Source organism: Pteropus medius, unplaced genomic scaffold (genome assembly GCF_902729225.1).
Source record: "Pteropus medius unplaced genomic scaffold, Ma_sr-lr_union100, whole genome shotgun sequence".
NCBI lineage: Eukaryota > Metazoa > Chordata > Mammalia > Chiroptera > Pteropodidae > Pteropus > Pteropus medius.
Window position 1 is genome coordinate 3,759,859 of NW_024344378.1, and position 12,503 is coordinate 3,772,361.

The 12,503-nt window shown below is 52.2% G+C and overlaps 1 protein-coding gene and 1 non-coding gene across 5 annotated transcripts in view; one reads left to right on the forward strand and one right to left on the reverse strand.

The window, feature by feature from the left end:
- SFMBT2 (Scm like with four mbt domains 2) overlaps positions 1-12,503 on the reverse strand; it is a 185,251-nt gene that overhangs the window by 146,562 nt on the left and 26,186 nt on the right. For all 4 annotated transcript variants that reach the window (XM_039871030.1, XM_039871029.1, XM_039871031.1 and 1 more), the window contains 3 exons: positions 11,460-11,607; positions 4,166-4,260; positions 1,716-1,956 (listed from right to left, as the gene is read on the reverse strand). In XM_039871030.1, the coding sequence (XP_039726964.1) occupies positions 1,716-1,956; positions 4,166-4,260; positions 11,460-11,556 (433 nt within the window). In that variant the 5' untranslated portion in view covers positions 11,557-11,607. Of the gene's footprint in view, positions 1-1,715; positions 1,957-4,165; positions 4,261-11,459; positions 11,608-12,503 lie in introns of those variants that run through there.
- LOC120609840 (5S ribosomal RNA) lies at positions 3,023-3,141 on the forward strand. The gene has a single exon (XR_005654846.1). It is a non-coding gene; the product is annotated as a 5S ribosomal RNA (ribosomal RNA).

A 12,503-nucleotide genomic window follows, 5' to 3' on the forward strand; every position in this document is an offset into this window, starting at 1 on the left:
GGAACTTCTCTCTTCACTGACGACTCTATAACGTGAAACCATCTTACGTCCGTCCCAAAGGCTTAAGCTACTGAAGCGTCAAACTTTAAGAGAGTCACAAATGAGAGGAGCAAGGACGGTGACAGGGAAGGCCGCAGCCAGGAGTCGGGACCAGCCTGTCGGTCCCCTTCCGTGTCCCTCTCTGGCGGTGTCCCTAAGTCTGTATGTATCCGACGGGAAGATGAACCAGTATTTCCCCAACATTCCATCCGTACGATCCACCCATCGAGACTGGCCGATTTTATGACCGGTCGGAAATCACAGCGAAATCAAATAACTGTGCATTACATCATCATACCTTCTCACCTCGGTGGCTGTCGTAATACTTCAAAGCCAGACGGACCGGTGTTCCGCCTTGACTAAGAATTAGATCTCATTCTGAAAAATCACAGCTGCAAACACGACCAGCCTTCAGGGCACACAGGCCTTGAGAACGAGGATAAGATTTGACCTCGGCGGCCGAAGGAAGCAACAGAAAAAGTGCCAGCGGGAAGAGAGAGCAGGGGCAAAGATCTGGAGCGAAAAGGAAAGGAGAAAGGCCCTTTCCCGCTCTCTCCTGAGACGATACAGGGCCGAGACGTTCACTGACGAGGGGGAGTAAAACACCATCGACCATTCCCACCCGTCAGAGCAAACGACATATCAGAACTCAAAACAAGCAGACAAAACCCAAGTGCTTCGCAAGGTGGAAGCGACCGTGACTATGATGGACACGATAGGCCTCGGAATTCAGCTCTAAAACACTACGTGTGGCTTCGAAATAAAAATAACAGCCATTCAAAACTAAAAGCGGCAGACGGGTACGAAAAGGACGTTACACACGCCTGAGAATCGGCATCAAAGCTTTCGGGTATTACTGCCACTGCCGTCACGTCACGGAACGTTCCGGCATCCGCCCGCTCAGGGGACCAGGCGAGTTCCCGTCACGCGTGTGTAACGTGCTGCCCGTGTTCACAGCACGGTTTCTCACTACTGGCAGCCTGAGCCCTGGAAGCCTTCGTTGGGGGGCTGTCCCCTGCATGGCAGGATGTCTAGCCACATCCGGGCCTCCTCTCTCCAGATGCCAGGAGCTCCGCCCTCCACCCCTCTCACAGCCGAAAATACTTCCAGAGCTTGCCACGCGTCCCCAGCGGGTAAAACTGCCCGCGCCGAGAACCACCGTTTTCCAGCAACTAACTGGTTCTTATCTTTCCGGGGTTGACGAGCCCCTCAAGAGCGATGTCACGTCTCCTCCTGTGTTCGGTGTTCTACGCGCTCCACGCCCTGGCAGTGTCCCCACGATAAGACAGATTAAAACTCAGACCTGCTCCAGACGCTCCCCCGCGCTCTTCAAAACGTTAAGTCTTAAACAAAAGAAAAGCGACAGAATCCAACGCCAACAGTCAAAGAAGACCTCAGCCCTCGGCCTCCCTTCAGCCGCCCACCTGAGGATCGGGCTCTAGAGCTTTCTCCCCTAAAGGCACAGCTGGCCAGCTGTCAGGGGCAGCTGACACCTGGAAATGCACCTGGCTCCCCTCTCTCAGGCGCCGTCAAGCTAATGAAACTCGGAGGCCGTGGAACGTGCCAGGCCTTCCCACCAAATCGGCGACGAGATCGCGACGAGGCTTCCCTACAAGCATCGGGGGTGAGGTCGGCCTGTAAATCAAAGGCTCCGAGCCGGGGCCCCTGGAACTTACCGTCCGGGGGCATCAGCGCCTTGTTGTTTTGCGTGCACCACCCCACAGGGTGCAAGTCAGCTATCACCACGTCACACCAGAAGTCCGCCCGGCGGTCCTCGCCATAGCCACAGTAGCGCAGAAGCAGCAGCTGCCCGCAGGTGGTGATGACGGTGGCCACCCAGTAGGTGTCCGGGTTGTTCTTATTGGCCACCTCCAACTTCATCCCTGGCTGGAAGTTGCTCTGAATGCTGATTTCAACCTTTAGGAACCAGAAACACAAGGAAACCGTCATCATACCAGACGCGCACATCCAGGAGGCTATGACAGCCGTTCAGAACCCAGCAGCTGGGGACCGTATTCCGTCACCCTGGAACAGCCCTGTGCTCCCGCTGTGAGCCTCCCACGTGGCGGTCAATTTCCCCGCGGCCACATCGGCGAGATAAAGCGGAAGAAGTTAACTTTAACTTTAAGTGTGTTTCATGTAACCCGGCATATCCCAAATGTCATCACTGCAACATGCGATCAGTAGAAGATGCATTCATGAGATATTTCACATTCTTCTTTCCGACGAAGCCTCGGAAAGCTGGTGTGCATCCTACCCTGACAGCAAACGTCCCGATTTAGACGGCACACTTGCCAGCACTCGATGGCCCCAGGTGGCCGGTGGCTACAGCACGGCTGGCACAGCCTTGGGACACCTGTCTTTTTCATTAACCAAGGATTACAGTCTGTTAGCATTTACCCGCCTCCCTCCAAAGAAAGCTTTGCAGCCTGGGGTCGTCCCAGCGCTAGATGGCTAACGCCTGCGGCTGCGTGAATGACAACAGCATCGCAAACAGCTCGGCCATGGGGCCAGAGGTGTTTGTCCTTCACACTGGGCGCACAGGCCTGGGGACTCTGCTTCCTGAAGGACACTCTGCTGGGACTGAAAGGGTGTGAAGACCTGGCTGGATGAAAGAGAACAGGAGTGGCTCCATGTGGAGAGAGATCGATGACTTATCGGTAAAGAAGGGATAGAAAAGCTGTCAATGTCTCTTTCCTAAACCTCCTCAAGGAATCTAATCAAGTCACTGCAGAACCTTAATAGGGTTTTGCGGGACGTACGCACGCTGTTTGCCAGGTGGGCTGCAGTTAGTTCTGCTACGTTTTAATATTAAATGGCCACAACCGCATTCATAATAAACTAGCAATTACATTACACGCGTCAGTGTGAAAAGACAATAGGGACCGCGATGTATTTTTATAATGCCGTGCAATTGAATAAGGTCTTAAATTCCTTTTCAAAAGAACACTTGGCCCCTAAAAAGAATAAAATGTTGCATTACATCTACGGCCATGCCACCCTGAACAAGCCCGATCCCGTCTGATCTCAGAAGCTAAGCAGGGTCGGGCCTGGTTAGTACTTGGATGGGAGACCACCTAGGAAGACCAGGTGCTGTAGGTGTAAAAACTAAAAAAAAAATAATAAAAAATAAGGGATTGTAAGCTGACAAGGTCCTGGCAATCTGTGATGTCAATCAAGGTATGCCTCGCTTTAAAAAAAAAAAAAAAGTTTCATTAAAATAAAGAATCAAATTTCCGGTTCCCTCATTCAGCGAGAGAGCCAAAAGCAAGGACAGGTTGAGACAATTCCCCGATTTGCTTACGATACTCAGGCTAAATCTTTGCCCTGGGTAGCTCCATAAAAACAATGTTTCTCAGAATTAAATTTTCATTTCCAGTAAAGCAACACTTAATGCTGAAAAACTTAGGTCCTGGAAATTTAGTCTTTTCCTTGCTAATGCTATGTTGCCAAAAATCTCACGCAGAAGAAAAAAATCTGATAAAAACTCAATTTTTTATTTCCTGGGACTTGCCCTCTGCTGGGCATGCTATTGGCATTGTTCAAAGAAATCATTATAAGAATGATTTTTTTTTTTTTTTGGCTTGATCCAAATGTTTCCCGAATATTTGTGGTATTTCCTCTAATTTGACTCATCTGCCCACAAAAGGCTATAAAACTTTTATGCGTCCTTTCGAAATAAAAATATCAATTCAGAATAAAAATGTACAGCCACTCCACCTCCTAAGAAGACACCGCACATGACACCGACTTACCTACTTTGCTGGCTTTTACTTCCCATCCACCTTACCTGTGCCAGGCCATGCGCCCCGAAAGCAAGGGCCACACCTGTCAAATCTGGTTTTTCGAGGTGCAGAAGGGGGTTAAAGCTGCACGGCATCGCTCACCCACGGAGCCCCCCACCCAGGGCACAGCCCTGCGTCAGACGGGGTAAGCCGCGAGAGCCCGCGGCCATCTGACGAAAGCAAATCAATGTCCCCATCTTGCCTCTATTTCTAAGAAGTCTCGGCTGAATTTCCCTTCCCTTCTCCTTCCCGTCTGCCGATGGGTCTGGCCTCTTTCTGCTGCATCTCTCCCCACCCCAACCCTCCCGTGCAGAGCAGAGAGGAGAGATGTCCATACGTACGTGTCTGAACGATGCGTGAGGAGCCGCACTGGCCCCAGTTTCTTCCAAGTACTCTCCCCAGTTAAAGCCGATTTCCTCCACGCTCGAACCCTCTTCTGTCAAAAGACCGAAAACAAACAAAAACCAGAACATCAGTCTTACGGGGAAGAACGGGAAACACGCTGGCCTCGGACGAAGACCGGGAAATCTCACGGCGAGACACAAAACGAACTCAGGGAGATTCGGAAGACATCGGTGACTTCTCGTCACAGCTTCGGTTTGCTGATGTTAGTGACTAACGAAAGGAAGCACCCAACAAAGTCGGCTTGGGGACCCTGACAAAGTCAAGGGTAAAACCAAGCGTTCTCAGGCAAATGAAAGGAGGTTGGGGTCACAGCACGTTTGCTGCGTGTGGGTGTACCGCCTCGGTCTGGATCTAGCCACGGTGGACATTACACGCTTTGGTGGAGGTTTGAGGACAGGTAAAGGAAACCACTAGAGAACCAGGTAAGTCTCGTGATGCACAGACAGCACTGGCACCTTTGTCCCCTGGCCACCTACTACAGCTGGAGCTTATAGAATGAGAGCATCGATCGCTGGTGCCCTCAGTGAGTTTACAAGGCAGTGACGTCATTTCCGGGGGGAAGAGACTGACGCCCAGAAGAACTGCTCAGGTGCGTGAGGCCACTCGGCAAGTTAGCAACAAAAACTGACCGGCTGTCAGACAGACTCGATGCCCATCCCATCCGGGGTCCCCAGTCCAGCCTTCTCCTGTGACGAAGCTCTCGGGGCAAGGCACACCAGTAGAAACCAACAGGACATGTGTTTCTCCACTTAACGAGGGTCACGGAGACCTAGTCATATGCACAACACGACTCTTAAAATGCTCCCTATTTTGGCCTTGAAGGAAATCAAGTGATTCCCAAAACATCCCAAAACTGTGCATAAGGTACAATCCGTATAATCGAAAAGCCGAGTAACTCATTATAAGTACAGTACAGATAACGCAAATGTTGTGCCACAGCTTCGAACGGAAAGAACTAATAGGCTGTAAACAGTTCCTTAACCTATTTGCAAGTCTGCTATAAACACAGGACAGACACGGCCAGAACTGTCCAAACGTGCAGGTAAGTAAGAGCTTCAGAAGCTTAGATTTTCTGTTCTTGTAATAATGCTCAACAATGTCCAGCCGTGTATCTTGTGCCAGCAAAGCCCCCTTCGCTGGCCAAGAACCAGCTCTGCTCTTCCTGCAGAGGTGGCCCACCCTGGCGGGAGGGAGCCAAGAAAGCAAGCCTTGTTCTCAGAGGCTGTCGCGACTTTGTTCCGACTAGAGACTTTTTCATCGGAAGCAGGAAAAGCAATTTTTTTGTGACACTGTATATTCTCAGAACTCAATACACGAGGATAACTTTTGGAAAGGCAGAATGTGCTCACATGAAAGGCAGTTCCCTGCAATTTTGTCTTCTGAATCAGAGCTGCTTCAAACTGCCCCCTCGAATTTTACTCCCATCGAGTGGTTTATACTCAAAGGTCCAGGAAGATAAGAAGCCATCTGACGAGAAAACCTTCCCCTTGTATCTGTCCCAACGTTCTGTTTCACCCGAGGACTTACGCCCTTCCAACAGAAACGTGCTCCCTGAAAAAAAGCCACGGTCCTGCAGCCACCAGCTCAGGATGTCAGGCGGTCTCCAGCCACCGAGATGCAGTGAGGCATCCCCCGAGAGAAAGCAGTCACGTTCTGGAAAACACATCTGCGGTCGCCCGACAGCTCCGCCCACAATTCTCTTCCCACCAACAACCCCGGACATCAATTATCGAGCTTGCTTTCTGAGCCACTAGCCAGAGGCATCGCAGCCGAACTATTCACTTGTCAAAGTGACCTGGGACAGTACCTGTTGGTAGCTAACTTGTCGCTCGTCCTTTGCACCCTACCTGTCCAGCCTCAGCTCAACCCATGCCTCCTGCAGGCCCTGCCAGCTGTAGCCTGGTCAGGCCCTTATGGCCCTACAAAGTGACCACATGCCATCAGGCAAGGTCATGAGAGCCATGTCACATTGGGGTGTCAGCTCTCTGCTGACTGCTGCACATGTGTCACCTCGTTACTCCGTCCAGGGACCCTGGCAGATGGATACCGCCACCCCGTTTCACAGAAGAGATGATGGGAGCCCCTAACGGCTAGAGTCCCTGCCTTCACACCACTGTCCAGCCACGGAGGCAGGAGTCCGACACGGGCTCTCCGACATCGAGGCTGGAACTCTCACGGGACACTGTTCCGTGTCCCTCTGCCTGCATCACGCTTCCGACAGCTCCACTCAGCACCATCGCCCCTCCACCTGGACACTCCAAGGCCGGCTTCTCTGTCTCTCGGAATTGATCAGCCTTAGAGCATCTGGACAAGAAGACACAGGGCAGCAGGCGACGGCCACTTTCAGCTCCCGCTGCAGCTCCGACTGGAAGGTCTTGACGGCTCGCATCACCGTGACCGGAAATGATCCCACGAGTCTCTGTCTCCGAAGCCGCGGGGAGACGGGGAGCATGGCCTGACTTCTCACCTTCCGCCGGAGACCGTTCATCGCAGCTCTTCCGTCTCCATAAGATTCTCAGCCAGGCGCTTAGCATCTCACCAGAAATGCGGTCCCCGCCAAGCTTGAATTCATCACGAGCTACGTTTCCAGTCTCCGCTCCCAGGACAATAGGCGGGAGATGCTTCCGTGCTCACGTGTGTATCCACTCGCTCACGCACAAGTGACTCACGAGAGCGAAAGGCGCCTTCGCGATGCCCAAGTGTGTCCCTGAGAACGGAGCTCAGGAAAACCGTCACCCTCTGTGGTCTAAGAGAGTTATTCAATAAGCACCCCAAAAGTCAGACCTTGAATGGGATTAAAAATATTTCAAAAACCTTTGTGCCCGGCGCTGGTAACTTCAAGTGTGCAGTTTTAGCAATGAGACCCCATACGGAACGTGGGGCGTCTCACGATCCAGCCTTTTCGAGTCTGTAATTTATCATAAAGACTTCCTCCACTGCGTGCACCCCAATTCTCCAAAGCGGCTGATGCTCTAAAGACGTCTCAATGCGCGATAGATAAACACACGCGATGTTTATGAGTGGAGGTCTCATAAACCCAGAGCAAATATTTACTGCTGATTCATAAACCTCTTAAACCCATAAACATTTTATCAACGAAGCTCCGACAACCTGCCGCCTCTGCAAATGAACCAGTCGGAGGCACTGCCTCATGATGTAATGAAAACAGACTATGAAAAGCGACTAAGAAAATTTCACAGTTTGAAAGGAAACGGGCACGTTCATTAGTGGCCATCGGTTTGGGAAAACAAAAAGCTATTTATGTGACTGGAATAGTTCCTAATAAATAGAAAAAGAATGCTTTACCAAAAGCCGGATGCGAGCAACTTTACAGTGAAAAATGGAACGAACAGACACCTTTTCTTAAGTAATCAGACCCTGGCTTGTACAATTTTACGATCTGAAATAAGGGTAACTTTGCAAGGCTAAATGTCAAGGCCCATAAGCACTACCCAATTACTGGCAGGTTCAGAATGAATAAAATCTTATAGCGCTAAGATCTTTTATTTTGTGCTAGCTGTTTTATTTCGATGAGGAAGAAGACGTTACGTCTTTGCTGTGCTCGGCTGGCAGTCCACTGGCACTATCGCACGGTTTAGAAAATGGGTGCATTGTGAGCGCCTTAAACAGACCCCCCGTTCTAAGGAGTCAGCAAAAACTGCCTGACGCCTATCTGAGGTCTGAGTTCACAGCCGCAGGGCTGAACCAGGGAGGAGGGGACAGTCACCTGAACGGAGGTCCTCATGGCTGTCCCACCTATCCAGGAGGCCAGAGGGACTTTCCAGAAGAAAAGAAAGTGAGCAGAAAATGGACAATGACTGTTCCCCAAAAAAGTCTAAAAGAGAGAGAGGGAACAATGGGGTCACACGGAACTAGACTCCGGCACAAAGAGCAAGAGGTAAATTTTTCTGACGCGAACATTGAGCCCTTCCCTTCACGAACGGAGGAGGCCGTGGACTCTGGCCGATATAACATAACACCAAAAATAAATGCCTAGAAATCACGCCCGCATTTCCAGGAAAATTCTCTTTACTCAGGCTTGTCCAACCCCTATGTGCACCAGCACGTTATCTGCAGACCTCATCAGGACGTTCCATTTAGCCGGTCTGGAAAAATGCTGTCCAGGACCCATTGATCACCGTGTCGGCACGGTGTTGGGCTTGCTTGTGTCACGGCCACCGGGGAGCCCCGAGCTCCAGACGTCCAGTTCCGGCCCACGTCCCTCCCGGTGTCTCTGTCCGCTCTGTCCGAGGGGAGGCCTGCTGTCTGTCTGCCCGTACTCCGTGCCCCCAGGAGTCGTGTTACACGGTCTCATGTCACCCATGGGACGTGGGTGTCGGTTCTCAGCCCCCACTATTAGCTGAACTTTCCTTCGGAAAAGAGGAGAAACCAAAAATGAGAACACTGTTCATGAGGCTCGGGGTCCTTGTTTTACTTGTCCCCCTAAGTTTTCATTTAGAGGGACAGATCGTCAGTGCGAAGGTCACGGCAGCTCAGGGGTGAGGGGAACCGAGGACACGGGATCAAAACACCAGGAGCCAACGGGCTAGACGTCCACCCTTGGACCCCGAGATTTGGTCCGAGAAGAGCTGAGGGCACTTACATGTATTCACCAGTCAGGGAGATGCAGTCACGTGTCACGGAACCCATGGGGACAGGGGACAGGGGACAAGTGGAGGAGAGGGCAAGAAGAATGAGCCGTGGCTGAGCCCCGTGTGTGCGTGTGCGGGGGGTGTGTATTGGGGGTGTGTGCGCACACGTAAGTACTGGGGTGACTCGCCCCTGAACGGAGGGCAGACCCTGGGAGGTGCTTCGGCACGAGGTTCCGAGCCTCGGGGTGCCCGAGCTGAAACCCCAGCTCCAACACGGAGTCGAGTGACGGTGCCAGCCAGGCCTCACCTGCTGTTTCACTGGGAATGACGAAAGGACATGACACTTGTCACGTACTGGAGAGCGCCTGTCATGGACGCAGGACCAAGTAGCTGGGAGTGGATTTCCAGCCAGCTGCAGAATGCTGGTCCGCCTTCTCCCGCCCGCCCGACATGGACCTCGCATCCGAGAAGCTTCGCGGAAAGAGCCTCGGCCCCGAGACACCATCCGGCCCTAAGCACGTCCCCGTCGGTGCCAGAACCGGACACCCGCCAGACCGATGCCAGACGGAAGACGTCTGATGTATTAACCGGTTAGAAGGGACCTAGGCAGGGCAGGAAAGAAGCGCCCGGAGGCTCACACGCGGGCACGTTCCTAACCAAGTGTTCAAAAGTGGGCGTGAGTTTCTAGAAGCCGCCTCGGCTTGCCACAGATCCTGCCTCAAACCGGTTTCCTCTTCGGAAGTCTGTCTTTGTGGCGCCATCTAAAAGTCTCCCCACCACACGAGTGTACATGGAAATTCCAAGGAGAAAGGACAGATTAGCCAGAGAAAGAGAGACAGAGAGGGAGAGAGAAAGAGAGAGAGAGAGAGAGAAAGAGATTGAGAGAGAGAGGGGTCACGGCCAATACCCGAACAATGTTAAGATAATTTAGAGCTATTTGGAACTACCAGCTCTATCAAGGACCGTGGGTGACCCGGGCGTCCCACCACCTGGGAGCAAAGACCCAACCAAGAAGTGGGCACGCGATGGGCCCTTGGCATGGCACGGCCCAGCCAGCGACAGCGGATGCTGGTGCTCACGCTTCCCCCTGCACGGGGTCCCCCGCAAGGAGGTTCGGTGCAAATAATCTTCCGGTTATTAATGAGTCTCAGAATCCACTTCGGCTAGAGAGATTGCCGCAGCTGCCTGACAATAAGAAGTGGGCACGCAGTTATTTGGCTTTTAAACCGTTTCGAAAACATACCACTGAAAATGCAGTCACAGACGTCAGACGTGCACGCAACAAAAACACGGGGCAAGGTCAGGCACTCTAGAAGTGACAGACATAACCTCCCTCAGCCGACGGAAGGAGGACTTTATTTATGGGCGTATTCGTACTTAAATAAAAGTAGAATCATTAGGGTGAATCTCCCAGTCTGTGGGACTATGCTGTCTCAGACGAAGAATTTCCACATTTCCACTGGATACAACGATTCAGCTCTGCTTTCAGAAATTTTCTCACGCCTACTTGAGGGGAAAATGAGCCGATTTTGAAACAGACACTAATATCTTTCAGGCAGTCATTTCAGGGGTTTCCAGAATTTTCCCAGGTAAAGACATAATTTGAGAAACGCAATCTAATAAATTTCAGTGACATCGAGCAATCTGTCACCGTCACTGACAGGTCTCATCAAAACGTGAAAAGAAATTCCACACTTTCCTTAGACTATGTATGGTCCAATCTCCCACTGGATTAATGACCCACATTTTTCATGTGTGTGAATTCACCAGAGCACGTGTTTATGCCTCTGAGCTAAATTATCCTGATTTAATTGGCTGTCACCTAATAACGCAATCCTTAAAATACGTCTTTTAAAAATAAGCTCTTCGGCGTGAAAAGGATTTAGAAAAAGATGCATTTATAAGTTCATTGGTTAGATATCAAAATCCAATCGAAGATCGGTTCGGTTGATTTGTTTTGGGTTTCTGAAAGGGGGAAAGACTGGACCACACATCGAAACGACCTAAATGTCTCCCGCATCCCGCGTTTTTCTGAAGCGGCGCTCGGGCTGTCGGGGAGGGTCTGGGAAAGGGGCATCTTCGCTGGGCACGCCCTGCGGTCTCTGCTTTCTGGGCACACGGCAGAGAACTCGACTCCCCCGCCTCCTCTGCGGCGGTGGACATGGGTGACGGGTTCTGGTCAGGACACTCTGAGCAAGAATGGCACCTGTGCCTTCCGAGCGAGAGCATCCAACTCTCCCTCACGACGCGGCAGCTCTGCTTCCCTCGGCGAGGACAGAGCCTGAAGCGAGTGGCACGCTGAGATGGTGGCCCTGGAAGGGGCCGTCAGGCTCTGTCCGACCCACCACAGTGCCCGTGATCCATAAACACGTGCTGTGTTAAGCCAGCGAGATTCCGAAGCTATCTGTCGCCTCGCCGTCACCAGCCCGCTGTCTGGTACGCGGGTGGTATCAATCCCGACCCAGGCTCCGCGTGACTTTGGGGCTGCTACGTGCCTGTAAATCCGATCGCGAGTCCCAGGAAGGGGCCGCGTGGGAGATGCAGGAACACACGCCGTCCCGCGGTTTCCCGAACCTTTTCAGGAAGATGTTGGCGAACACGTCACAAGGCCGGAGGGACCTGGAAAGCAGAATGGTACCTGAATCGAGATCTCCATTCCCGTTAGCGGAGCTCCGCGGCTTCTGCAGGCGGGACGCAGGCTCTTGCATGCTGGAAACCGGCAGACCGCCCTCCATCCTCAGGAGCACGGACCCCCTGCTCTCAGAGCATCCTACGGGAAGAATCACCTGAGGGCAACCGACAGAGGAAAAAAGAAATCAGAGCGCGTTCGCTCTATTTACTTGTTTCCAAACTCCCGAAACCGGCATCGACCTCACAGAGGTCATTACCACACGCGGGATGCAACTTGACGGGAACAGAAAATACCGGACACCAGGACGAGGGCTACGCTCTGCCCAGGTCAGCGACGACAAAAGGTCACGGCTGAGCAAAACCGTCTGTCCTCTGCAGGTCACTGCTGCCCCCGAGATGGACGCGCTTGTCATCAACGAAGGGAATCCATGGGTCCGTCCCCAATCTACCCCGGTGACACTGGCGGGTCCTTCTGCCACCCACCTGTTTCTTCCTGTCACAGCGAGCCCACCTCAGCCTCAGCAGCGCCCCCAACAGGTAAGATGTCGCGTGCGCCCGAGGACACAGTCACCAAAACCAGCTAAAGTATCAGCGTTTGCAAATAATGTGCTTTCTGACCAATTGGACGTTTCCCAGAAGGCACAGCTCTTCCACACTGATGCTCAAACAGGTAACATCACGGTCGGTGCTGACAGAACCCTACGGTCTCGTTCATGTCCGTCACAGCCTCTGAAATGCCCGGCCGCAGCTCTGGGCGTCAGACACAGCCGTGGGGGCGGGGGCGCCTCATCTTTCATTCATTCAACGTTCGCTTTCACTTCACATGTGACAAAGTTTAAATAGCAAAAAGGACAGCGGTGAAGGAAAAGCACGTCACCAGCCACATAAATGGTTTGTCACGTACACGCTGGTCGATTATCTTAAGAATCCCATGCCCTCCACACGCGTGCGCACACACGCACACACACATGCACACGCACACAGGTATGGTGCTCTTCTGTTTACTTTCCTGAAAAACATCTTGAGGTTTTGCCAGAATTAAAGGAATGAC